Genomic DNA, 26179 nt, shown 5'->3' with positions numbered 1-26179 from the left:
CACTCAGCCTGCCCAGATCTCCCTGCAGAGCATTCTTGACCTCCAGCAGATCCACACTCCCACCCACAAAATAAAAAACAGAGGTTGCATGGCATGCAAAGGGGATAGTAACAATATCAAGGAAGCCAGAAAAGCAGGAGTTCCACTTTAAGCATCCTACCGTTTAATGGAAGGTCACCTTCCCTTTCAAAGCAGTTTGAAACGGCTTTTATAATAATCATTTAATCTCTTCTATGGCTTTAACATAGGAGGAGGTGAAAACTATTGTCATTTCCTAAATGTGTTTCAACTAGGGAGTTCATCAAACAAGGAAATTCTACCATGCCAGGCCTGGAAATGAACCCACAAGAGGAAAAATGTTGCTTTAAAATGTTCTGGTCATGCAGGACACCTATGAAGAACCTGCCAGATTTCAGACCAGCAAAGTCCAGAGTGATTAGAAGCTTAAACACTGCAAGCTGGGTTTCACTCAAATGTCAAGCAGCCATCTGTAAACAGCACTGCAGAATAACACAGGAAGTTACACAAAGATTCTGCAGCTCCCAGGTTTGCTGTGGGGATCTAAAGGTGATGGGTAAATGCTGGTGGCAGAAAAGATTAGGGGATTTTTTCCCTTTCAGTTTACATGTTCCTTCACTCTGTGATGAAGTCATGATGCTGAATTTGCAAGCTTATATTGATTTCCGTGGCAACAGACCAGGCTGCTGTGAATCCAGAATTACTGACTCTCTGTTAGGCTCCAAGAACAGCAGGGAGAAAGGGAGAAAGCATTCATCCCAACAGGTTTTTCTGGTTCTCTTAGAAAACAGTACTGGGGACAGTAAATGCCAGTGTCCTTCAGCTGCAGTAAGACACAGGTTCCATTTTAACATCAGCCATTTTAAAATGCAGCTTAAATTTATGCTCTGCCAGATAAGGCTAAGAAAAACTTGGAATTATCTTTGTAACACTAAAACCCAGGACAGCAAGCAGCAAGAAAATATCACCTAAAGTGACATAAAAAATGGCTGAATTCTGGATATGCTTTAAACAAAAAGGGCTCTTGGCACTGAGATAAACCCACAGTGAAAACAGTTGTTTCTCTTGTCTCAGTGACAGCAAGGAGTTTGAGAAACCTGTGACTCAGGCACAGCACAGACAGAGACACAGCCATCCCCAGCTGTTCCATGGACATGTGTCACCACACCTGAGCCCCAGGACAACCTGAGCTGCCACAGGTGCAAACTGCTTTTACCTGACATCCTTCCCCACAGTCATGGCTGCAATAACCTTCTTTACAGCTTCTTTCCTCTTCTCTTTCTTTTCATTGTTGAGTTCAGCCTTCAGCTCAAAAATCTCTCCTGGCAGAAGACACAAAAAAACAGATTAAACCTCTCAGGAGAAGAAAAGGTCTTGTTTTAGAGGATAATTCAAGAGTGAATTTTTGCTTTCTTGGTCTTTATTCCCATAAAACTGGCCCAGCTGCACTTGGAAGCTGTCAGACCTTGTGCAGAACATGGTTCACTGAGAAGCAAAGCTGCAACACTCAAGGGACTGATCTGACTCCACCTTGCAGAGGAAAATGCCACAAACAAGAACCACGCTGCGTGTGGCAGCTCTCCCACCTCCAGGACACCAAATCACATCCCTGGAGCATCTGTTTCTCTGAGGCAACCATTACATAACCAGCATGAAAAGATACTTGGAGATGCCAGATTCGTGCCTGCAAGAAACAAACTAAGCTAGGAATTTTGCCCAGACTTTTTAAAGTTTTGCTCATCATTGAAAGCTTCCTGAGAAAGCTGGAGTGGAGCCCAAATGCTGTGGTTCCTGAACAGGACAGCATGTGTTTAGTCCAGTGGAAAAAAGCTAAAAAGACAGAGCTACCACTAACAAAAGCTGCATGTAACATAGCTTGTCTGGATTCCAAGGCTCCCAAAGCAGCCTTTTCCACAGCATTAATTCCTCCAGATATGACTGTGTAGAAAGCCAGTTCAGGCTGGGTCACCAAAGTAGCAATCAAGTTATAAAACATGTGCAAAAGGCTGTTTATCAGGCCTGTTCCAGACAGAGCCAGTGGTATGAGAAGGATAATGCTCCCAACAGACAGACAGCTTCCCTCAGGAAGGACACCCAGCAGCATTCCCACTGGGAGCCACAGCCTGAGCACACATTACAAATATCCATATATCCCTGACAAGTTCTAGCACCAACTTTCCATTCCTACACTTGCTCAGAGCAGCAGCACTAATTAAAATCTGACACTGATTTTAATCTGAGACTGCCAGGGACTCCAAAAAAGAAGAGAAGCTGCTGCAGTGCAGAGACCACTCGTCATCCCTCCTGCCTGAGGAAGAGCCTGGCATTACTCACCCAGAGCTCCTGCCCTGGAGCAGAGCTGAGACAGCTCCAGCTCTCACCCAGCCCAGGCTGGCTCCCTGCAGCCAGCCCACAAAAACCTGCCTTCAGCTCTGAACTTTCAGAGCTGCTCCTTCAAAAGATGTCAACTGTATTAGGTTCATTTATGAGCTCATTGTGAAGCTTAATGACACATAAATACATCAACAGTGTGGGTTTTTTCACTGGCAGGCATTCAGAGGAAGCACTCAGCCATTCTGCAAAGGAGAATTTAATGTAAACCATTTTCCACATCTGCTGGAGAATGATCAGGCTTAAACTGCACTCAGCAACAGTGTTTTGTTCAAGAACAGGTTAGAAAATCTGCCTGGGACAGTCTCAGCAGAACAAGCCCTGCCCTGAAACAGCTGAATGAGTAAAGTGATCTCAAAGAGCCTTTCCAGGCTTCCCATTGTTAAGGGCAGCAGCTTGTCCTGAGGTGAGGTAACCACACACCTGCAGTAAAGGCAGAGGAAAGTCCAACAGAGCACCTGCAGCTTTGGAGAAAATGGCAGCAGGAAAACCCATTATGTTTGCTTGATGTATATATCCAAAAATATTAAATTACTCACATCAGCTTAATCCTGTGATGCCCAAATTAACAACCATCCCTAGTATGACACTTGTTAGCCCATAACCAAAACTTTGGCCAGATCTGGACTCAAATCCCATTGCTTTGCTTTCTGATCCTTGAAAGAGCAGCAATTTGGGTCATTTTGTGAATCATAAAAACGTATAATACCCCAGTTTTGTCTTTTGTCACCATGTGACCTACTTTGGAAGTTTCTCCCTGGATGATTAAGAAGAGAAACAGGGACAGAGCTACGAGAAAAGCACAAGTTCTCCTGCATGCAGTTAAAAAAGCTGTGTAAAAATAGCCACCCACCACCTCCAATCCACTGCACCAGCTCAACACCAACCTTTTTTATTGGTCGTGAAGTATTTGGAGTCCGTCATGGTTCCAGCTCCTTAAAACACCTGAGAACATGAAGAATAAAAAAAGAACAAGTCAGCTCCAAATGCTGTTTGGTGGCAACAGCCAGTTTGTGAGGCAGGAACTCGAGCAACGACGGTTGGTGAGTGAAGGAGGAAGCAAAAGCTTCACATCCACAGGCACGAGTTCCCCAATCTTCATCCTGCACCTGCTGCTGGTTTTACTTGGCAAAGCCAGGGATTTAAAGGGCTTGGTAAAAACACAACAGTGGTGCCCAGCCCAGCTTCCTAAATTCTCAGTCTCAGCAGGCAAAAGGCATTTTTAGAACTCCTTATAACCAGCAGATGCTGGTATGCTCTGCAGCTGTCTTTCTTGGGTACACAGATTCATTTTCCAAGGAAAAGCACATCCAGTGTCTCGCCTGGCAGGGAGAAGTCCATGCTTCAGACAAAGAAAACTGTCATCTCATCTCCCCCTAACGATTTCTGCCTGTGCTGCATCTGATGGAAGGCACAATTAACCCCACTTGCAACACCCACCCTCAGGCCTTTCATTCCTTTCCCTCCTTTTGTTCCCAGCAGATGCAAAACAGTGGTGTTTTTTGAAAAGAAAAGCCATTACTTTTCAGTTCTCTCAAGCCTGAAATTGAAATATTTCTCTGCCAAGATCTGACATCCCATCTCTGAGACACACACACGAAGCTCATCATTTCAGTGCTGCTCTGTTTTTTTGGGTTTTTTTTCCCCTGTGTACAGGGTGGAAAAATGCTGTTGGAGCAGCAAATGCTCAGCAGAGCCATGAGAGTGGTCGCACCAGCACTTCTCTTGCTCCACAGAACTAAATGAATGCCTTGGAATACAGGGATTGCCCAAACATATGTGGATATCCATCATTTTATTCTTACAATTGCTAGCTCTGTGACAAATATGAAGCAATTTTCAAAACAAGCAGAAGAGTGGGCACTTTTACTGCTTTTGATGGAAGTCTGTATCAATGCTAGGAACTATGACCCTAAAACCATCTCAAAAAGGATTTTATCATTTCCTTCCTCCTTTTTCAATCTTTTTGGCCCCAATTCCCCTTCACTTACACATCCTTCCACGACCTTAAAGGCTGCCAGCAAAGCAGTAAATCATCTGTTCCCTAAATGCTGCCTGTCTTGCCTCTAAACCCTGCAGGTCTTGCTGGCTCAGCAACAAAAGGACCAGCACAGCTTTGAACTCCAGGAGTTCCCAGCAGTGCAGTCAGACTGCTCTTCCTTAACCCTTTCCTCCCTCACCCCTTCACCAACCCCAATGCCAGCACCTTTCCACTTCCCCCCATCCACCTGAACACTCCAGCAGTTGAATTCCCAGCAGTTGCTGAGGGACAATGCCCCAATTTCCACCCTTTTTTCATGGGATCATCCTGTCCAGTTGCCAAACATCTGGATGAGGATCAACCTGTTGCTTTTCCCAGTTTCCTGGAGCTGCTGCCTGCCCTGTGCCTGCCTGGTTTCCACCTCATCCAATTAGGCTGAATTACTGGGTTTGGTTTGATTTCCCTCCCTTTCTGCTCCTGCCAAGCCTGGAGACAGCTCTGGAAACACATTCCTCATGCAGAGGAGGTTTAACCTCCTTCCAAAACAGAGGCTGGGTTGGGAAAGCCACAATGAGTGCAATTTTTCCAGCAAAAATCTCACACCCCTCCTGAAAGCAGAGGCTGCTGTGGAGCTTGTTTTGTAATTAAAATCAGAGTCTGTGTTCAGCTGCAATATTATTGCTGACAGAGTCCTTCGGGTTTGAGCTCAGCTTAAAAGGAAGACTTAAAATGTTTTTCTCTGCCAGAGTATTTGGCCCAGTGCCATGCAAAAAGCACTGAACGTGGCCTCGATGTTCTTTGTTTGCATTATGTGGGGATTTGTCATCCAGGGTCACATCTCAGCTGAGCTACTCTAATACAGCTTTAACTGGGGCCAGAGCAGCAGATTAAAGAAAAAATGGAGGGGGGAGGAAAAAAAAACACCCAACCCAAACACTGCAAACATCAGCCCAGTTAAATAAAGCTACACACAGAGAGGAAGGAACCCTGCTGGATTTCAGAGATGGTCATTAAACCCCAAGCGCAGCATATTTTGTTTTTCTCCTTTCAAATATTGTTGTTTTTCTCCTTTCATATACCTGGAAACATGAAAAATCCTAGAAACACTCAGACAGAGCCAAGCACAGCTCATGCCTTTCCAGCCTCCTTTGATGGATGTAAAGAGAGCTGCCTTAGGTCAATAACCAACCTGCCCTACTCCACGTGCAGCACAGGATAAAGCTCCTTTTCTCAGGAGCACACAGATTGCTGCTTTGTGTGTGCCAGAGCTTGCTTTGCACACTGCTCAGAGACAGCCTGCCAGCAGCACTGGGTATTATCTCATCACTAACAACCTCAGCATGCTTTACAGCAAATGGAAGCAGATATTTAAAACACTGCTGTTTGTGTGACTGCAGAAAATGCCAGCTCCTTGTACACAAATCCAAACCCAGGAGAGCCAAGGTAAATTAGAACGTCATGAAGAGCCTTGTATTTTCAGAAAAAAAATCACTTTAGACTGTCCCCTCCTCACTAATGTTCTGTGCCCAGCACCTGCTGAGATGGAAACAGGTAAGAGGTGTTCAAAGCTGACAGCAAAAGCTCCTCCTGATCCAACCCCAGCAAATGAGAAGCGATGAGAGGGAGGAATGGCTCCAGAAAGCTCCAGCAATGCTCAGTGCTACCAACAGTGGCTTGACATTTCAATGCAGACTGAACCAAAGCAGGATAAGCCTCCTCAGCCCAAACCCACACAGAAAACCTGACCAACACCTGCCTGACCCCACACATAACTCCAGTCAGCCTCACCTGCCCCCCAGCACTGATCCCACACAGGAGGGTGGCAGGTTTAAGGGCCTGGGGATTAAGGCAAGCTCCTGGGCATTGAAACCATCAATCCCTAAAGCTCTCAAGTGATCCCTGGTTTAACTCCAGTGGAAGTGGTGCCACCCATTTTTCCTGGAAAGCCTCTCAAGGAGCTGTGTGACAGCCCAAGCGTGGCCCAGGGCCACTGGAGTGCCAGGAACATAAACAGAACAATGGAACGTGGATGGCAGAGGGAGAGCTGTGCCTGCAGCCCTGAACTTGTGCTGGCACAAGGATTTTGTTCCCATCCTGGGGCCAAACAGCCCCTTGGTGGTCCCCATTCCCAGCAAGCCCCATCCCAGCTTTGCTAGCAGCCCCTCCCACAGCTCCAGCAGGACTCCCAGCACCCACCCACACTCCAGCCTGGCATCCCAGTGCCCCCCTCGAGCCCCCAGATCAGCACCATTCCCCAGCTCTCTCCCAGTTCCCCCCAGTCACAGGAGCACTCCCCACAAATCCCAGTTCCCCTCCCCAGCACTCCCAGTCCCTCTCAGCACCCAGCCCTTTTCCCTGCCTGCTCCCACCAGTATCCCAGTATCTTGCCGTGCTCATTCCCATCCCACCAAGGCCCATCCCAGTCCAATCCTCACCCCAGACCAGTGTTTCCTTCCAGGACCCACTGGCCCCACTTCTCACTCTCACTCCTCCGTCTCCTCTGCAAACACCTGCCCAGTCCTCCCAGTGCTCCCATCCTCTTCCAGTTCATCACCAGAGCCACTCCCAGTGCCTCACCAGCGACTCTCCCCACCCCATTCCAGTTCCCCCTCCCAGTACCCCCGGTGCCCCCTGCCACCCTATCCCAGGTGTCCCTCACCTCTCCCAGTATCCCTTCCCACCCTGTACCAGTCCCCCACCCCTGGTCTCCCCCCCGCTATCCCCTCCCAGCGCCCTCCCATCATCCCCCAGCCCCTCCCTGAGCAGCTTCTCTCCCCGCCCTATCCCAGTTCCCCCCAGTACCTCACACCTCCTCCCAGCACCCCACCCCTGCCCTCACCTCACCAATATCCCCTCCCAGCGCCCCCCCAGCCCCTCCTGACTCCCCAGCAGTGCCCCTACCCGCCCTGTCGCAGTGTCCCGCCGGTGCCCCTCAGCCCTCCCGGACCCGCTCCCCGCGCCCTCAGCCCCGGCCCCACTCACGGACCGGACTCACCGCTGCGGGGGCGGCGGCGGAACCGGAAGCGGAGGGGCCGGGCGGACTCGCGAGCAGCGAGATCAAACCCTCCCCCGCCCAGAGCGGCCGCGCCCCACCACCATAGAGCGGCGGCAGCGGGCGGAGCGCCGGCGGCCCGCGCTTCCGGAGGGCGGGGCGGAGCGGCGTTCGGCGGGGCGGGGCCGAGGCTCCCCCCTGCGGCGGGGCGGTGTGGCGGTGTCATGGCGGAGGTGGGCGCTCACCTCACGGCCGCCCCGGCCGGCGAGGAGCGGCCGTCCGTGTTCGAGGCGGTGGCCCAGGACAGCCTGATGGCCGCCGTGAAACCCGCCCTGCAGCACCTGGTCAAGGTGAGGGCGAGGCGGGCCGCGGGTGAAGGGAGAGGAGGGGAGCCGGCGTGTAACTCCGGCCGCACTCGCAGGCAGCGGGACAGTTGTGAGCCACCTGGCTTGTGTGGAGGATTAGAGGCGTCGTTTATAGCTGCTGTGATTTATAATTTAGAACTTTATCCGCTTTCAGGTCCTTCCCTGTGAGGGTGGGGAGGCCCTGGCACAGGCTGTGGCTGCCCCATCCCTGAGAGTGTTCAAATCCAGGCTGGACAGGGCTTGGAGCAGCCTGGGATAGTGCAAGGTGGAATGATCTTTACAACATGATCTTTAATGCTCCTTCCAACCCAAACCGCTCTGATTCCTCCTGTTTTGTGTCCCTTTTGCAACAGGTGCTTGCTGAGTCCAATCCTGCCCGGTATGGTTTCCTCTGGCAGTGGTTTGATGAGATTTACGTCCTTCTGGATTTGCTGCTCCAGCAGCACTACCTGGGCAGGTGCAGCGCCTCCTTCTCTGAGAACTTCTATAGCATGAAGAGGATCCCCATGGGAGATGGCAGACAGCAACCTCTGGCCACAGCTGGCCTGCCAAAGAGGCAGCACTGGAAGTCTCTGCTCCTGCTGGTTCTTGTTCCTTACCTGAAAGGAAAGCTGGAGAAACTGGTGTCCAGCCTGAGGGAAGAGGATGAGTACTCCATCCACCCTCCCTCATCATCCTGGAAGCGCTTCTACAGAGCCTTTCTAGCTGCCTACCCCTATGTAAACATGACCTGGGAGGGCTGGTTTCTTATCCAGCAGATGTGCTACATCCTGGGCAAGGCTGAGCATCATTCCCCCATGCTGAAGCTGGCTGGTGTCCGCCTGGTCAGGCTGACTGCAGAGGATATCCAGGCCCTGGAGAAGAAATGGGCTGAAAGCACCTCAAGTCAAACACACAGGTATGGCAGAGCCTGGCTCAGGTGTTGCCCACCAGGCTCTGTAAATTTAGAGGTGATGCTGCAAGTAAAAGTGCCCTGTTCTCTAAAAATTCGAGATGAAAGTTCACACTGACAAAATGTGCTCCAAAAGGGTGTATGTATTGTAAGTGAAAATAACAAACCAGTAGCAGGGATTAGCTTGAAACGATTTTGTGGTAATAAAATTTCAGAGTTTGGGGGTGTTTTTGGGCATGCAAGCCTTCATTCTCTTCAGTCTTCTGCACTTTTCCAGCAAAGGAGGGGCAGCAGCTGCAGCAATGTTGCTGAAAGGATTGAAACTTATTTATTTGATTTTCCTAAGCAGCAGCTAGTCATGGGCACACTGAATACCCTGTGAAATGGTGATCCAGGAGTGAAACACTCTGTGGTCCAGGATCCTTTAATCCAAATTCTTCCGATTTAGACTTCTGAAAAAAACCAGGATTTGGATCTTCCTTAAAATAAAAAAAGAATCTGAAACATCCTAGTAAGTGCAAACACGGGACATACTGACCAACTAACTTAGCATTAAGGAGCTGTGTGAAGCAGCCACTCCCCAGGTGCTCTTTCCCATGGTTTCCAGGTGGATAAACGTGCAGTAGTAACCATCTCTCCCTGCTTCTCTCTGCTGCAGCTTTACCTCTCGAGTGCAGTCGGCCCTGAGGAGAGCTCTGGGTGGCATCGCCTTCTCGCTGTCCACCGGCCTGTCCGTCAGCGTGTTCTTCCTCCAGTTCCTGGACTGGTGGTACTCCTCAGAAAACCAGGAGACCATCAAGTCCCTGACAGCCCTCCCCACGCCCCCACCCCCTGTGCACCTGGAGCACGAGCCCAGCTCAGCTCTCCTGCCCAGCCTGAAGACCGTGTGCCCTCTGTGCCGCAAGGTCCGCGTCAACGCCACGGCGCTGGCCACCTCCGGCTTCGTGTTCTGCTACCGCTGCGCCCACGCCTATGTGAAGGCTCACCAGCGCTGCCCAGTCACGGGCTATGCCACAGAGCTGCAGCACCTGGTCAAACTCTACTCCCCTGAGAGCTGAAAGGGCTGCCAGGAGCCTCCAGCAGCCCTTTGTACATCCCATGGAAGGCTTCAGGCTGCCGCAGCTCCTCGGTGAGCTCTGCAGCGCCCTTGAACTCGGTGGTTCGTCAGCTTTGCTGCCTTTGCACGTTCTGGCAGTGCTCTGCCCTTTGTTGATAAGCTGTTCAAACATCCTGGCAGTTGCAGAGGTATCACACAGCCCCAGCCTGTTAGCCAGCACAGAAATGCCTTAAAAGACCAGCTGAAAGAGAGGAAACATTGATTTGGGTAAGAGGAATGCAGATGTGAGGATCAAAGAGCAGCACTGGTGCTGTTTGAGGGCATGAGCCAGCAAATTAAAAAGGTAGGGAAATTCTCTAGGCAGGTTTTTCTTCCCTGGGCAGCTTCCCATTCCCTTGTGCTGCCCAGGGTGAGCTCTGGCTTTGTCAGAGATAGAGGCTTAAACCTGTGCTCTTCACCTTGGAATTGAGAACATCACCCTCCTAATTCTTATCAACGGTTCTAAATTAAGACTTTTGACTCTTTAAAGGAACAAGATAGACAAGAGGAATGTGATGTTTTCTGCACAAGAGAGAAAATGACAAACCAGATTAAAAGAAACTCCCAACTGATGAGAGTGGTTTATTGTCAAATAAGTCTTTGCATTCATTATTATCTGCTTTTATAAAGCAAAATTCTTTCTTGATTGAGAACCTATTTAATTCTTTTCTGGTTATTGGAAAAACAGTTTGCTCCTCTGGGGGCTCTATTTACATAAGAGAGACAAGACTAAAGCTGCTTTCATCTTTCCATGTGATGGTAGTGGATGTAAGATTAGCATTTTGTAGGCTGAGGATCTTTCATGTCTGATCATTACAATGCAATTATTCCAGTCCCAGCCATGTAGCACATTCATATCAGAACAAAACATCCTTCCACTGAACAGAGGAGGAAAGAAAAGCTGTGTGACATGGCTGGCTCTTGCTTGACACCTGATTTTTCAGGATGGAAGGTTGTTTTCCTGACTCTAGGGAGCAGCAGTGCTCCAGATATCACAGTGACAGTGCTTAGAGAATACAAGAGCAAAGTTTCTGCACAAAGTCCAGACCCCACTCTGGTCTTTCCAGATTCTTCTAACATTTAATCCACTGAACCAGGCATCTCATTTTCCCTCCACTTTAGCTCTGCTTCAGAAGATAAAAATCTCCAATATCCTCCTTCACTTGTAAGCAAGAGAGTATAGGCTGAGGATCTTTCATGTCTGATCATTACAATGCAATTATTCCAGTCCCAGCCATGTAGCACATTCATATCAGAACAAAACATCCTTCCACTGAACAGAGGAGGAAAGAAAAGCTGTGTGACATGGCTGGCTCTTGCTTGACACCTGATTTTTCAGGATGGAAGGTTGTTTTCCTGACTCTAGGGAGCAGCAGTGCTCCAGATATCACAGTGACAGTGCTTAGAGAATACAAGAGCAAAGTTTCTGCACAAAGTCCAGACCCCACTCTGGTCTTTCCAGATTCTTCTAACATTTAATCCACTGAACCAGGCATCTCATTTTCCCTCCACTTTAGCTCTGCTTCAGAAGATAAAAATCTCCAATATCCTCCTTCACTTGTAAGCAAAAGAGGTTATTGAATAATGTGGGAAAATGCAGTAATTTGAATCTTCCCCAAACACCTAATAAATGAGATTTGTTCCTGATGCTTTATTATCTCTGTACACCTCCCTGACCCTTCTACCTGTGCCACTATGGAATCATAATAAAAACTGTCTCATTTCTCTCTTCTCCAGTTGCAATGGGGTCCATGAAGATACTTCTTTTCCTTTAGAGAGCCAGTAAGAACACACACATCTTACTGGAAGACAAATCACACCAAAGTGTGAGGTTTTCTGAGGTTCCCAATCACTTTTTTTGTTAATGTCCTGGTGACTCCAGTGCAACAGCTGATTGAAATAAGCATTTGACTGATGATTGCTTTTCAGGATAGGTTTATTTTCCTTTAATCCTTCCTATACCTTCCAAGTTACTTATCTGCTGCTCAGGGAGAAGCTGGGCAGGCGTGGAACTCTGACCCCCAGCACTGCAGGGCTCTTTGGGAGGTTCATCCTCCCTCTAATGCAGGATTCACTAACACACAACAGTTACCACACTGCTCCAGGGCCTCTCCAGCTCCTTCTCCCAGGATTAACGCCTGTTCCTCTCCCCAGAATGCCCAGCAGATGCCCACCTGCCAGGCCCTGGCTGCTTTCCACTCCTGCACAACCCCCTGTCCCTGCCAAACTCGGGTTTGGCTAACTCCAGGACCTGCACAGAACCACCCACACTGAAGCCTCCCAGTTCTGAGCAGCTGTAATTACTCTTTTACACAATAAATTATCCTGTAAAGCTTAGCTGAGTGACAAGCATCAAACCCACCTTGGTGACAGGTTCAGCAGTTACCTGGCAGATTTTTGTGTGTTCCTGGAGATGGCTGCAGGATGTCAACTTGGATTTGACTCCTTTGAAACCTCCTGTCCTTAGCAGCCCATTAATACTCATTTGTCATGTTTCTTGCTCTAAAACTAAGCTACAAAACCAGTCTGGATCACAGAAAAATTCCAATTTATCTGCTTTTTAACTGTATTCTTAAAACCACAATGGGCTAAAGATTGACAAGAGCAGTTTTTCCAGGGAGCACCAACTTTATTAAACCAACCTTTGGACTTAGATACTAATTTGTGATTTCTACAGAATCATGTACCACATACACCCTCAGGATGCTTTGGTGTTGCTCAATACAATTTCATCAACATTAACAGCAGCTTTGGAGTTGTTCAGTATCCACTGCAAGGACTTGACTTTGCAAGTCTTTTAAAAATTCTTTAGTGAAGCTAAGGCACATTCACAGCTCATCTAGGCAGTGTTGAAAAATCAGAGCATGAAGCAACTAAGTTTTTGCTATTTCCTCAACAGAAACAAAGTGACTTCTCCTGTTAAGGGAAAACCACTGAAATATTCTCCTCGGTATATTCCTCACAGATGCTTCCTTCTCCACAGGGATAGAGAAATCAATACAAAGATGTCATCAGAATCTGGAAAAGAACAAAAGAAAAGTGAATTAGAGAATAGCCCCATCTTTTTTCCTGGGCCCTTCTTTCAACCCCAAAGTGGTTGCACATCATACTCCTGGCTCCCTGCTGGCAAGCACTAAATGAGAATACAGCTGAATGAACTGCTAATGAGCTTCTACAGGACAGACAACTCAAGAGTCTGCTTTGCACTTACAGAGGAGACACAGTGGCAGAGTATCTGGAGTTTGTGATCCATGGCACACACAGGAGATAAACCCACATCCCCCCCCCCATCACTGCAGGCTCACACAATGCTGCAGCAACGAGTATTTGGGTTCCTTTCCAAATCAAGGCTTTTTCTGCCGTTAAATTGCTAACAATTCTTAGTATTTTTTTTTTTAGGGTGCATCCAAGTTTCAAGAACAGCAAAGCTGTTCCCTGCAGACGAGCTTAGCCTGAAGTAGCTCAGAGAGAAGATTAAGTGATCATGCCCTGGTCAGAGCCGAGACACGGAGTCTCGGCAATACCAGTTCAGACTATACTTCGCTCATCATTGCTTCTGGGCAAATCTATTTGCCTTCAACAAGGAGCTCGCTCCCAAGCCGGGGCCTGGGAGGTTTCCTCCTCCCTAGGAGGATGAAGCACGTGGAGCAGGGAGCACAGGGACGGAGGTGACACCTCTTTACAGCCGGGCAGAAGCTGGGTCACAGACTGGCATTCCAAGGTCAGCAGAGCAGTACCAGACAAACCCAAGAGGGAAAAAGCGTGTCATACCTATAAACGCTGCTGCAGTCAGCGTCTCTCCAAGGCTCCAGAGGCCTGTTTGCATCCCTCCCTTCCCTCATGCCACACGTTTACACTCTCTCCCCATCTCCTTCCCTGTATTCTCCTCACCAGGTCCCTGCAGCTCTTCAGTCCCAGTTCCTCTGCCGTGCCCGCCCTACCCCATCCAACATCCCCGGAGCTCCCAGATATCCCCCCCGCACCTCAGTAAACCCTACACCTCGGCCGGCTGCACGCTCCTCAACCAGCCCCCAGAGCCGCTTCCGCATCCCCTCACCCTCCCTGTCCTCATCCCCGCACACTCCGAGTCCTCAGCTGCCCCACCGCGGCCCCGGACCCCCCGGTATCCCGTGTCCCCGGTCCCGCACCCCTCACGCCGCTCCGCTCCCGCAGGCCCGGCAGCACCGGGACAGAGCCGCCCTCTTCGCCCCACCCCTCCGCTGATAATAACCAATCACAGCGCGCGATTCTACCGCTGGCAGCCAATAGGAAGGCGCGTTAGAGGAGCTGGGGGCGGTGCGAGCGTTTCCCGCCTTGAGGAAGCCTGAGGGGGGCTGAGGGAGCGGGTGGTCCCTGGTAGTGTAAAACTCGTGTTCCGCCCATGTTTAGCTAAAAGAAATGCCAATAAATGGCTTTTACAGAAGTTATTTCCCCACTCAACTTCAGAAACAGTCAGTTAGTAGAACGCGGTTGCTCCAAGGAGAAGCTTTAGTGGGAGAAGGGAAACTTTGCCCTTCAATACCAATGGCATTTTGTCTTGGTGTCAGAGATCCTGGTTAGGTAAACCTGCACAGAGGTAAAGTACTTTCGAAAGCCAGGTTCAAAAGCCCTAAAAATGGGTATACAAAATTGAAGGATGGTAGAAAACAAACCATATTTCCCACCACAGAATGTGGTTCCCTCGATTTGGAACAATGGCCTGATATCCCCCAGCTGTGATTATAAAGCACCAGCGATTTAACTGAAAGTTATTACATTCATTCAATACAGCTGGAATCGCCCTCCAAATAAATTTGCCTTCAGGTTATCAAACCTATTAGCTTAAAATTTTCACTCTTTTCCAAATTCAGGACAGTAGAGATACTTTCATTTATTTTCTTTTTTTTTTTCCTTAACATGCAAGAGAAAACTATCCTCGTGGTTCCTTTTTTTTCCCAAAATTTCAACATTTCATCATGCTATGCCTATTGTGAACATCACTAATATTTAGTATTATCAGAAATATTTTAATGTGTTTGAATTAATATTTAAATTATTATTGAGTAAGATTATATTTATTACATGTTTAGGGACTTTCCCCCAGGAACTGAACCAACAGTCTGTGATTTTTGTGTTGTCCACAGCCTGCATTAAGAACCTGTGCTTGAATGAAAATATTTATGTAATGAAGTTTAATGTGATGATGACTGGTGGATTGCTTCTCATCCTGCTTTTTTCATAAATGGGATATTTTCAACATTCCCTGTGTCTTGGTGTGACACCTTTGTGACTCTGCTACATTTGGGAGCACTGGATGGTTTTCAAGGAGTGAGAATTCAACCTGTGTTACCAATTACTCCACTTTTCCAGGTGTGATGCAAGACTCGCCTTAAATTCTTCTTTTGCTTAATAAAATCAGAACAGGAATTCCACATGGAACGAAGTAGTGAATTTATTAAGAGTTCACCCACCATTCTCACACTTGGGCACACAGCTTCCAATAAATGAACAAAAAGGCACACAGCTAAAATCCTATTTTCTGACTACAGAATAGAAGGCACTTAACCCTCCCTGTTCCACCATTGCAGGGAATTCCAGAAGTACCAGGAGCTGGAAGTGGACGTAGAACCAATTTTATCTTTGTTGAGTTTCCTTCCAACAGCCTCCTGACACGTCTCCAACAAAACCATGGAAGTGGACGTAGAACCAATTTTATCTTTGTTGAGTTTCCTTCCAACACAACCGACTCTTTTAGAGCTGAAGCGTTCATCATTATCAGCTGAATGGGGGCAGAGAAAGGATTTACACCATCTGGGAATTACTCAGATGGACACGTCCCAAATTTCCCAGGCAAATTCCCTCCTTTTCCTCATACAGCTTATGATCCTCCAAAGCTGTCCCCAGACTGTTCAGTGCCTTGACAATGGCACTAGATTCTCCTCATGGCTCTCACTTTTCCATATTTCTCCATTTTTTCCCCCCACGCTCAGCCTTTTTTTGGTGCTTTTCATTCCCTCACGCCTGAGAGAGAGGTTTGATCAGCTCGTAATCCATGCACTTGGTGAGGCAATCACGTGCCACACTAATGATGTGCTGCTTCTTGGGGTGATCCTCCTGCTTCCCGACGTACGTCAGGATCTCCAGGAGCTCTGACTCCACCAGCTTCTTCGCCAGCTCTTTGTCAGAGCTGATTAAGTTGAAAGCAATGACCAGTCCTCGGTGCTGGACCTCCATGTTGTCATGCAAGCAGAGCCTCTGCAGGATTTCAAGCCACTGGGTGGTCTGCAAGAGGAAGAGAGATCATTAGTACTGGTCTGAAGAATATCTCAACCAAGAGCATGACCTTGGCTTCCTTCAGCAGAAGGAAGAGCAGTACTCATGTCACTTATCGTTATTTAATTTTTTAACTAAGGAAACCTGACTCCAAACATTTTAACCCAATTTTTCTTACACCTTAGTCAGAATCTTCCACAGCACTGGGACAACATGGAACATCTTTCATATTCAGGCTGCTGCATAATCTCTGTGAGAAGAATCTGACCAGAGTCTTTACACAGCTGAGATGACCAGGACGGTCCCCCACCCCAACCTTCTTGAGCTTCTCTGTTGGCTTGATTAATCATGTTATCTTAATGAGCTCCAGAGTCCAATCACATGTGCAGCAAGATAGGGTTCAGGAGTTCTTAACCACAGCTCTTCAGACACTCAGCCATGCAGGCTCTGGGTTCTCAGAGCCTACAGATCTGTGCAGGGAAGGGACATCCTTTGGGATCTCTAAAGCTCAGTAGGTTATCAATCAAGCTCTTCTCATTTCTGGTGTAACAAGGTTTGGATTTCAGGTTATTTATCAAAGCATGCACACGCAGGTCGCAGCTTCTCTAGGTTCCTCAGTATTGAACTAGTAAACTGCATACTCCTTTGGAGAGACTCCTTCACATCTGAGCCAGGACCCTTGCAGGGTACATCCCACACACTGCCCACAGTCAAGAGTTATGGCCTCACCACTTGAGTCATCTTCAAGCACAGCTTCTTTTGTGCTGCTGTAAGCATGGCCAGGGCTCCTGCTGCTGCCACCTGAACCTTCTCATCATCCTCACCACACAGCAACACCACCAGCTTCAGCCGGTCATTGCCATCAGCCACAAACCGCTCCTGAACCTAAAAAAACAGAGATATCCAGAGGCAGCACAGTTAGGGACAGCTCCTCACAGGACCAGGTGCATGCAGTGAGGTTGGACATGCCCAGGGGGGATTTTACCTCCTTGTTGACCACCAAGTTGCACATGCACTCAGTGGCTGCCTGTCGAAGTTGGTCGTGGTTCTCAAACATGTAATTTTCAATATCTGGCAGGGCCTTCTCTTTGACTATCTTCAACCTGTGGTAAAGAGCAGTAAAAACCCCACACTATAGGTCAAGCAGTAATCAACTTATCAAATATTAACTGCAGGGAAGGCCTTGAAACAAATCAGTGTCTGGAGCTAATGATGTGGTTCATTCCCTGTTTAATGCAGACGAAGTTCATGTCTTTGCTGTTTCTAGAGGAAAATATGCCACTCTCCTTTTCCTATCTCATCAGTCTTTTAGCTCTGAGACCTTTGTAGCTCTGCCAAAGGTAGCTCACACTGTCCAGTCTTCATAGTCCAACAAGTAACTCACATTCACTCTTGGGGAAGAAGGAAGGTTAAAAAGCAGTAAAGCTCACCTAAGTTTATCACTTCTTCCTGAAAAGTTTGTGAGACCTAACAGAGCCTCGTAGTTCTGGAGGCCATCTCTCTCTGTGTTCAGCAGGCTGACAAGGGGCCTCACCACCTCGTACACCTGGAAGAGAAGGCCTGTATTAGCAACTTTCATTTGCTAAAGGAAGGATCAATGTTTTTGTTTTTATTATTTTTTAAGCTTACCCTCTCCCCTGGGAATGCAATGTCTGGATTGGAGATAGCAGCAATTTTTGCCAGAGCATGAGAAGCCTTTATCTTGCCAACGTCTGTGCCTTCCACAGCCAGAGGTATCAGGGCCTGGAGACACACGGGAAAAAGCATTCAGTATGCTGAGAAGATTTACAGGACTGCCTGAACAGACTAAAACATGTTAAAAATATCCCATAGCCCTCTGTGATGTCTTGCTTTTTTTATTAAATAGGCACCGCCAGAGCTTGTAGCTCACAGTCACTCCAAGAACATCACTTCTTTGGAGTCTTGCAGAGATGGGACTGCAGTGTCAGTATGGCCCCAGGGGGGACAACCTGCGCTCTTCTGTCACTGTCCTTCACCGGAGAGCACCCCAGGCTCCCAGCAGACATTAACAGCACATCAGGAACTGTGAACATGAAAGTAATCACCTTCCCACCACCTTGAGCGACAATGGTCCCGCGGTCCTTGGGGTCTTCACACAAGGCAAGAAACACCCTGCAGGGGCACAGAACACTCAGTGAAACAGCCACGGGGGACAGCAGCAGCCAACAGCCCTCATGGAAGGGGGCTGAGGTTTTGCAGGAGTGCCAGAGCCACCAGGTAAATTCCAGGTGCTTAACCCCATGCACACAGCACTCTAGGAGGAGGCAACAAATGGCAGAGGAAGAAGTTTTCAAGTCTGTAAAATGAACTCTATTCCAGCCAGAACCAATACAGAGAACTCAAAAATGCATTCCAGCAAGACAGCTTGAAGGTCAGAACATGAATTTTTATGACAACTCTGAACAAAAACTTTGGTTTTAAATCTTTGCTTCACACGCTCCCCCACAGGCAGAATCCCCCACCCCAGGTGTCCATCCCCATGGCACAGGGGCTGCCCAGCACTCCTAGCTCCCAGAACTGCAGTGAAGGCACCTGGCAATGAGCTCCTTGCTCTGGTCAGTCAAAATGGCACTGTCAGCCTTCACCATACAGGCCAAGGCAGAGACAACTCCAGCCTTCAGCAACCGCTTCACCCGCTTCACCACAAAATCCTTCTTGTCCTGAGGAGGAAACATTGGGAAAGGATTAGCCCTTAGCAGCTGCCATTCGGCCATCCAGACACCTAACAGCCAAGCCTGGTAGGAGAACAAACAACTTCAGTCTGGAGACAGGAGACCTGAAGTCTGTGACAATGGATACACCAAACAAAGTCTTTCTGAACAGCATCTCCAGCTGGACACAACCCACCTTTGGATGCTCCTCAGGCACATGCTGTTTGGAGAATTTTGCCAGCTGCACCAGCTCTGGGACCAGCTCCTTGGTGTCATAGCTGTTGGTACAGTTCACCAGCGCAGAAGCCACGGAATACAAGATTGTTTTGTCACTTGTCTGCACAGGAAAATAAAGCTTGTGTGAGGGTGAGAGGGCACAGCAAGGAAACAGGTCCCTTAGGACTGCCATGATGATGTTTTCATTAGTGGAAATGTTTTCATGGTCAAATAAGGTGCTGGACATCATCAGGTGCTGTCAACACCTCGGTGCCTTCGGTTTTCATGCAGTTGCTGACAGTGAAGGTAGGAGCAACCTCCCTCAGTCTAGGGAGAAGAGCAGGATGGTGGCAGCCCTGAGATGTCTCTGGGGCACAGGCAAAACTGAGGTTCTGCTGAACCAGAGGTGAGAGGTTGGGGTCACAGCTCCTTCTGACTGGGGCACAGTGTAGGGCTGGAGAGCTGGGAGAACTTGATGCTACCAGAGGAATGAGGGAACAAGGAAAGGAGATGGACCTTGGCTAAATCAAACATAGCTTTCAGGGCTGGCTCATCTTCAACAAAGTCATCTTTGACGTCTGCATCAAGGGTGAGGTAGGAGAGCCCTTCCACCGCCCATTTCCTGGTGCGGGCATCAATGCTGGTGTTGCACAACCACCTGGAAGAGAGAAAAACACTCACATTTCTATCTTGGGAGCCAGAACTAACTTATCTGGAAAATGACAGAGGAAAAACAGATATTGAGGCTGATTCAGGCCCAAATACTTCCTCAGGTTCTGCTGCACCTCCTGAGACTGAGGATGCTTCCCCTTGAGACATGACCATCTCCCCCATGGCCCAACTTGTGGGATCTAAATGCTGCAGGGAATGACAGACCAGGACAGTTGCTCAGCACTGCTTTGCCTTTTCCATCCCACAAAACATGAGATGCCTGGAGGAATGACCACCCATTCAGTCACTTCCTAACTTGATCCCACCTCCTTGGTTACTCCACTTGGCAAATTCACCTTCAGAGGGGATTTATGCATATTCAAGATAAGCATTAATTAGGCTGTGCCACTCTGGCAAAGAGGTAGGCACCAGGTCTGGTGTCTCCCATGGGCAGTGAGGGAGGGAGAAGGCTCCTCTGGATATTGAGGCAGGAGGAGCACATGGCTGCTTCAGGCACAGAGGAGCTCCACGTCCCAGTGCAATGGCTCTGGGGGCACTGTCAGCTGGCAGGCAGCATAGGAAATGAAGGCAATGTGTGGGCAGGATCTCGTGGGAGAGGAACATATTGTGCTTTGCAAAGATTGGAATAACTGAAGGAAGAAGTGAAGTCACTCACTTTCGGCACTGCTTGGCTAACTTCTCAGTGGAGCCCTCAGCAAACTGCCGCAGGCCATAGTCCGTGCCTCCTGCTGAGCCCAGCTTGCAGAGACCCTGAGGAGGATGAAAAGGATGTCCCAGTGAGAAAGACTCATTAATCCTCTTGTGTTGCTGCCCCAAAACAGCCTAAGCCCATCTCTCATCCCCAGAACCTCCCTCCTCTCCCAAGTCTGGGATTAAGCTGCCGAGTGTGGCAGGCAACAGAGGCGGGGCTGCATCCTTACCACCAGAGCTCGGATTTTGATCTTCTCATTCTTGGTCTTCTTGTAGATCTCCTTCAGGAGCGTCACCCCGTTGGTGATGATGAAGGTGGCTCGGCTCAGCTTGGTGGAAGCGTGGATGAGAGCTTCCACAGCCACCAGCTGGTCAATCTCCCTCTCAGACCCACACAGGGCAACCATCATCTCCATCACTCCCTTCATGCCAAGCAGCTTGTTGCCCAAGTCAAAGGGCCCTTGCAGAACACCAGACACAATCTGGACAGCATGGAGTGTCTTATCCATGTCTTGTGGGTCGATTTTGCTCCTGCATGGGATAGAGGGAGTAGGATACTGAACAGTAGTGGGGAGAGAATGTCCTCCCTCAGCCGTGCGGCTGAATCACACTGGATATTTGGGTGTGCAAATTCCTGCAAAACTGTAATCCAGCAGGATCTCAAGCAAGACATAATCTCCCAGAGCCCCAGTTCTGAACCCAAGCTGACTTCAAGTGCCTGATTTCACCCTCAAGAAGCCCTGCTCCTGCCCTCTGGGCCAGCCCAGCCCTGACTCACTTGATGTACTCCTCGCAGATCAGCCGGTAGTTGTCCCGCTCCGGGTCGCAGCGCAGGTCGTCGTAGAGCTTATTTAGGAGGACAGAGGCAGTCAGCTGGGTGTTCTCTGTCAGTGGCAGGCAGTCAGGCATCTCAGGAATCTGGCCCACCACTTTCAGTATCTTTTTTAAGCCTGGAAACGATAGTGATATGGCTGTCAGAGGGGAGAGTGTCTATGCAAAATTCAAGATACCATTTGTTACTTTCTTGCTGCGGAAAGAAAGCTTGGATGGTTTCCAATTATTTTGGAGCCTAATCACATCAGTCTTAAGTAAAAAAGACATTCAGATATTTACTGGGGAGGAGCTTCTGCTGGTGAAATTACTGGGAGGTGATTCTACAGGTTTGAAACATCAGGCTTTTTTCCAGTTCTCAGAGTGAGATAAGAAGAACTGCATTAGGTCCCTGGCTGGATCTGTTATTTTTGTCAGGAGACATTAAACCTACCTACCTACCTCCAAGGCTGGAGACTCTGGCTGAGGAAAACCCAGCCACTTTCAAGTGATTCTGGATGACTTAACTCTCCTTTTACTGAATTATTATTAAATAACTTCCATCAAAATGGTAACACACACATGCATTGGAACTACTATAAAAACACACAGCACACATTTTCCTCACCCTCATTTAGTTTTACAATTGATCAATTTATGGGTCCACCAAGCTCAGCAGGTGCTCATCTCATCCTGTCTAAAGCAGACAGTTTATCCAATCCAAATCCTCCTAACATTAGCAAATACATTGGAGAAACTAGCCAGAGATATTAGGCAGTCCCTTAGAAACTCAAAAATTCTTGTTCTCATACACAGTTGATTTTCTCTTAGTACTGTTTCCTGCTAGTAAGTCTAACTTTGCTCCAGGCTTGCATGCACCAAAAAAAGCCAGAGAGGATTTATTTTATAGGAAGGACCAATTCTATAAGTATTCAGGCAAGAACACACAGCTCCACATCTCCCAAATCAGAACAGGACGGAGGGCAAGGACTCACCATTGTCTATGACAAAGATGCTCCTGCTGTTGTCATGGTCTTTCAGGTCCTTCCTTGGTATGTTCTTGTTGAGGAGGTTGAGGGCTCGGTCTCGACCTTGCCCAGACACTTTCTTACTGACCAGCATATCCAGCAAACGCATCGTGATCATCCTCAAATCCTTCTTAGTGTCTACACAGAAGCAAAACAGTAGCAGCCAGTTACAAGAAGTTACCTCTGAAAGCATGTGAGCTCAGTCAAAACCATTCAAAGCCATTGTGTGGCTGGAACAGAAGTATTAAGCTATCCATGAGGATAAGAGCTGTGTGCAGGTTGTCCTCCTGTACAGCTGAAGGGTAAAGTCCCCACTTCAGCACAGAACAAGGAATAAGGAGGAATCCCAGGAGCAGAGCCCTCCCTGCTGGGCCCGCTCCTCCTGCAGGCAGAGGGAATGAAGAGCAGGTGATGTGCTGTTACCTAGCACTAGAGCCTCCTCCTTGCCGTGGTGCTCCTCCTTCCCCTGGCCCAGCAGGCAGTCGGTGATGGTCTGCAGGAGGTTGCAGACAGCCAGGGAGATTTCTTCATTGTCCACCGACATCCACATGCAAATGCTGTCGATGCCCAGGTAATGGAGAATGGCAGTGGCCTGGCCCCAGGAAGGAGAGAGCAGGACAGTGTTAGCAAAGGCCTTTCCTCCCTGTGTCCTCTCAGCTCAGCTAGGACAAAGAAAATATTTTCCTCAGTGAATCCTGAAGTCAGAGTTTTAATCTTCTCCAACTGCCCACAAACAACACAAATTTCAATTTTCAATTTCCCTCTCCCCAGGTGCAAAAGGCAAGAGCAGTGAAGGTCCAAGCCTGTCCTTACCCGAGCCTTATGTCCTGTGCACATTCCTGAAAGTGTCCTCACGGCTGCCAGGATCAGCTCAGGATTTTTGGTTTCTATCAGCTGCAGCAGCAAGTTGACCCCATTATTCTGGAAAATCCTCTCAGCACCTGCTTCCTCCCTTCCCAGGACTATGAGGTTGTTTGCAGCCTAGGGGGGAGGCACAAGAACCAGGGGTCAGTGGCACAGCCCAGCCTCCAGAACATCCCCATGCAGCTCTGGGAGATCCTGGTGGGAACCATCTCCTGACAGATGCAGCAGATCAGCTCAGACCCCACCAGACAGTTAATCCAGATGCATTTATGGATCAGCTCAGCTCTGCCCAAGAAGAGTGGGTCACTGCTTGGAAAGAACATCTGGAGGGTGGCAGGACCTGAGCAGAAGTCCAGGCTGATCCCACTTTTGGTATTTTGGGAAGCTGGGCCACCTTCCCTCAGCACAGGGGTGATTTTCCCTCTCTCTGAGTGCAGTTCACCTTCCAGCTTCTTCTCTCATCCTCCATCCAGGGCAGGTGGGGAAGGGAACACAGGGCTCTGCTCCCTGGAGCAGCCTCTGACATCAAACAGCCATTTTGCCAAGTCCAGGGCAGTTCTCACCTTTTCTCGCTTTTCTTTGTCACTGTTCTCATCCAGCAGGATCTCAAACATCTTCTGCACCCTCGAGTCTGTGGAGAACTGAATGCGCAGCTGTGCCGAGAGAGCACAGAGCATCAGCAGGAGAAAACTGAGGAGCACCTTTCCTTTTTTTGCTTCAAGAATACTCCCTCCCTTCAAACCACAGGCAGTTTAAGCTGAATAACAGGAGATAGAATTTCTCAGCAATCAGCATCCCTTGAGACCAATCTCATGGGCACAGGCAGAGCCAGCTCTAAACCTTGATTTCTGAGACTTCACAGTAGGTAGTGGTGCAAGGATTTCTTCACAGCACGGCTGTAAAGGTAACTGTAGCAATGTGGCAACTGCCAGACCCAGCCCAAAACTGGTCCAGACCCTTGCCAAGATCTTTCCAAGACACTCAGGACCAGGCCAGCCTCAGGAGGAAGCTGCCACACTTTTTAATTTAACCAATCAACCCAATCCTCAGATTTACACACATCAAGTATGAACTTCCAGTCAATGGAGCCTATTTATCCCCCTATATTGCCACGAGTTTCCAGTATGACCAACAATCCATTGATGTAACCCACAGCAAGGATTTTCCACCCCTGGTCTGTGAATCCAGCACTGTTCCCCTGGCATTTACCTTCTCCTGGATGTTGGCCCCCAGTCTCCTCAGGGTCTCCTGGAAGCTTTTGTTGCGGGGTTCAAGGGTGGCACATTTCTGAGCATCTTTGAATGCTTGGTCTAACTTGCCCAGTTTTTCCAGGGCTTGGCTGCGCCGGTACAAGGCTTTGATATCCGAAGCATTGATGTCAATAGCTGGGAAAGGGATCCAAAACAGCAGACATCAGAGCTTGCTGCTTGGAAGTGGCCTGTGCAAACTGTGATTTGCTTTGTTACTAGCATCAAGCAGTGCTTGATTAGCACTGATTGCACCAGCACAACAAATTGGAACATCACTTGAACTTCCAGGAATTCCCTCGTGGCCTCAGCACTTGGGTGTTAGTGGATATCAAGGAATAAGGCCACAGTGTCCCAAAAGCAGATGTGAGAGCAGGCTGAGCAAGTGTATCGACCTCCTTACCTCTAGATGCATCCGAGGCTGCCTTGGCATATTCCTCCTGTTAAACCAGAAAGGAGAGATTTGTTAGCCATGGAATAGCAAGGCATCTCCCCATTAGTGATGGACATTGGGACCTCTCTGTTTCCATTTCCCAGGGGGATGCCCCAGCGAAGCTCCAGCACAAGCCCAGAACATTTCATTTCAGACCAGCTGGAAACACCCTATTCAATAAATGGACAAACCACCCAGGCAACAGCCAGTGAGTGCCCGTGGCTGCCCTCCTGCTCTTCTCCCCTTGAGCGCTGCCCAGGTGAGGAGAGCTGTTCTCACCTTTTTGAGGAAACAGGCTGCCCTGTTCCTGTACAGCACCGCCTGCAGCACCTTGTCCTTGTTGAGCTTTATGGCTTGAGTGTAGCTTTGAAGGGCTTTCTCATAGTCACTGGCCTGAAAATATTTATTGCCCTCCTCTTTCAGCTGAATGGGATCTTCCATCTGGAGAGCTTGAAGGAAAAACATCAATTTGTGACCCATTTTCAACTGCCTGGGTCGCCTGCCTACTCCCCCAAGCTGAGTTTCACCATGAGACTGACATATAATTAACACACATTAATAAAAGCAGCTTACCAGGCCAAAGAGTTTTGAAAATGAAGACCTAAATTGCTCTTCCAGGCTGTGACTTCTCAGAAGCTTTTCCCACCAATGGAGATCCTTAGGAGTCAACCAACAAAAAAAAGGAATTAAAGAAATCTGCCAGCACTACAGAGAGTCTGTGTGGCTCGGGAAAGAGCTCACTTCCCACTCCAAGTTTGGGCAGGACCTGGCAGCTCCTGCTGCCTGTCAGCGGCACCTGTCACCACAGCCTGTCCCCTCCTTGTCCCCTGGTGCTTTATACGCCTGGGGAGGGCTGGGAACCAGGGCCAGCTCGGGGGGCACCTGGCTGCAGGCAGGCAGCACCCCTCTGCAGCAAGAGGGAATCCTCTCCCACCTGCCAGGGCAAATCCCAGCTCCCTGCTGCCTGCAGAGCTGCAAAGGGTGTGGGGAGCAGGAAGGGGGAGGTTCATGCCAAAAAAGCCCACGGCTGGGATGGCTGACCCCTGTCACAGTGCTCAGACCCTTTTCCCTTTCTATTTAGGGAAGCATGAGACAGCTGAGCCTCGGGGACAAGTGGCCCCAGGCCAGCAGCTGCAGCAGTGCCCAGCACCTTCCAGAATTCCCTGGGATGGAAAGCTGACTGACACCTAGCACTGCCTCCCCCTTGCAGGGCCTTTGGGAGCCCATCCCACTGAAATCCCACCGCAGTCTGGTGCTGCCACCCACCCCACATGTGGTTATTCAGCAACACTCTGACATGGGCTAACACAGAGGTCTGGGCTGGAATGTACTGGAAGTGCTGTGATGAGTGGCTCAATTTGAGTGGCACCAGGAAACAGAGCAGCACTGAGCTCCAAGAGAACTGAGCCTTTCAACCCAGCAGTCACAATCACGAATTCTGCTTTTTGATTTATCTCCCCCCAACACAGGCCTTGCCTTCCCCAGTGTACCTACCAGCATCCCAGCTATAAAGCAAAGCAGGGACTGGCAGGATGGGGGAATGACTGAGGAGAGCATGGG

At 48.9% G+C, this 26179-nt stretch overlaps 3 protein-coding genes, 1 long non-coding RNA gene and 1 other non-coding gene across 10 annotated transcripts in view; 1 reads left to right on the top strand and 4 right to left on the bottom strand.

Moving 5' to 3' along the window:
* Positions 1-7512, bottom strand: part of AP2B1 (adaptor related protein complex 2 subunit beta 1) — a 77019-nt gene extending 69507 nt beyond the window's left edge. For 2 of the 4 annotated variants that reach the window (XM_041482463.1, XM_041482466.1), the window contains exons 1-3: positions 7386-7512; positions 3297-3354; positions 1235-1340 (exon numbers count right to left, since the gene is read on the bottom strand). In XM_041482463.1, coding sequence (XP_041338397.1) covers positions 1235-1340; positions 3297-3333 — 143 coding nt within the window. In that variant the 5' untranslated portion in view covers positions 3334-3354; positions 7386-7512. Of the gene's footprint in view, positions 1-1234; positions 1341-3296; positions 3355-7291 lie in introns of all 4 variants that reach the window. The other 2 variants (XM_041482465.1, XM_041482464.1) reach the window with 2 other exon arrangements.
* A 37-nt stretch (positions 7513-7549) lies between these two features.
* On the top strand, positions 7550-10913 carry PEX12 (peroxisomal biogenesis factor 12). The gene is made up of 3 exons (XM_041482467.1): positions 7550-7732; positions 8101-8645; positions 9298-10913. Exons 1-3 carry the CDS (start codon positions 7607-7609, stop codon positions 9695-9697), a joined length of 1071 nt encoding a protein of 356 aa, XP_041338401.1. The 5' UTR covers positions 7550-7606; the 3' UTR covers positions 9698-10913.
* Positions 10914-12343: 1430 nt separating this feature from the next.
* Positions 12344-13939, bottom strand: LOC121361780. The gene is made up of 2 exons (XR_005956393.1): positions 13884-13939; positions 12344-12753 (listed from the first exon to the last, which is right to left on the bottom strand). It is a non-coding gene; the product is annotated as an uncharacterized LOC121361780 (long non-coding RNA).
* Positions 13194-13291, bottom strand: LOC121361868. Its single transcript, XR_005956412.1, has one exon. It is a non-coding gene; the product is annotated as a Z30 small nucleolar RNA (small nucleolar RNA).
* Positions 13940-15453: 1514 nt separating the features above from the next.
* UNC45B (unc-45 myosin chaperone B) lies at positions 15454-25434 on the bottom strand. 3 transcript variants are annotated; one of them, XM_041482704.1, is made up of 21 exons: positions 25416-25434; positions 25193-25276; positions 24899-25068; positions 24590-24626; positions 24149-24324; positions 23503-23592; positions 22889-23056; positions 22499-22667; positions 22043-22213; positions 21016-21187; positions 20468-20768; positions 20203-20297; positions 19392-19533; positions 18856-18996; positions 18541-18668; positions 18054-18120; positions 17617-17730; positions 17418-17533; positions 16973-17090; positions 16717-16872; positions 15454-15996 (listed from the first exon to the last, which is right to left on the bottom strand). In XM_041482704.1, the coding sequence occupies exons 3-21, from the start codon at positions 25058-25060 to the stop codon at positions 15730-15732; spliced, it is 2790 nt and encodes a 929-aa protein (XP_041338638.1). In that variant the 5' UTR covers positions 25061-25068; positions 25193-25276; positions 25416-25434; the 3' UTR covers positions 15454-15729. The 3 variants fall into 3 exon arrangements, with proteins under 3 accessions (XP_041338638.1, XP_041338637.1, XP_041338636.1); XM_041482703.1 differs by lacking the exon at positions 25416-25434 and adding an exon at positions 25361-25379; XM_041482702.1 differs by lacking the exon at positions 25416-25434 and having other exon boundaries at positions 25193-25374.
* Positions 25435-26179: the final 745 nt, after the last annotated feature.

Source organism: Pyrgilauda ruficollis, unplaced genomic scaffold, assembly GCF_017590135.1.
Source record: "Pyrgilauda ruficollis isolate IOZ18807 unplaced genomic scaffold, ASM1759013v1 scaffold59, whole genome shotgun sequence".
Taxonomy (NCBI): domain Eukaryota; kingdom Metazoa; phylum Chordata; class Aves; order Passeriformes; family Passeridae; genus Pyrgilauda; species Pyrgilauda ruficollis.
Note: the sequence above shows the minus strand (reverse complement) of the source record. Positions and strands in the feature narration are given on the sequence as shown.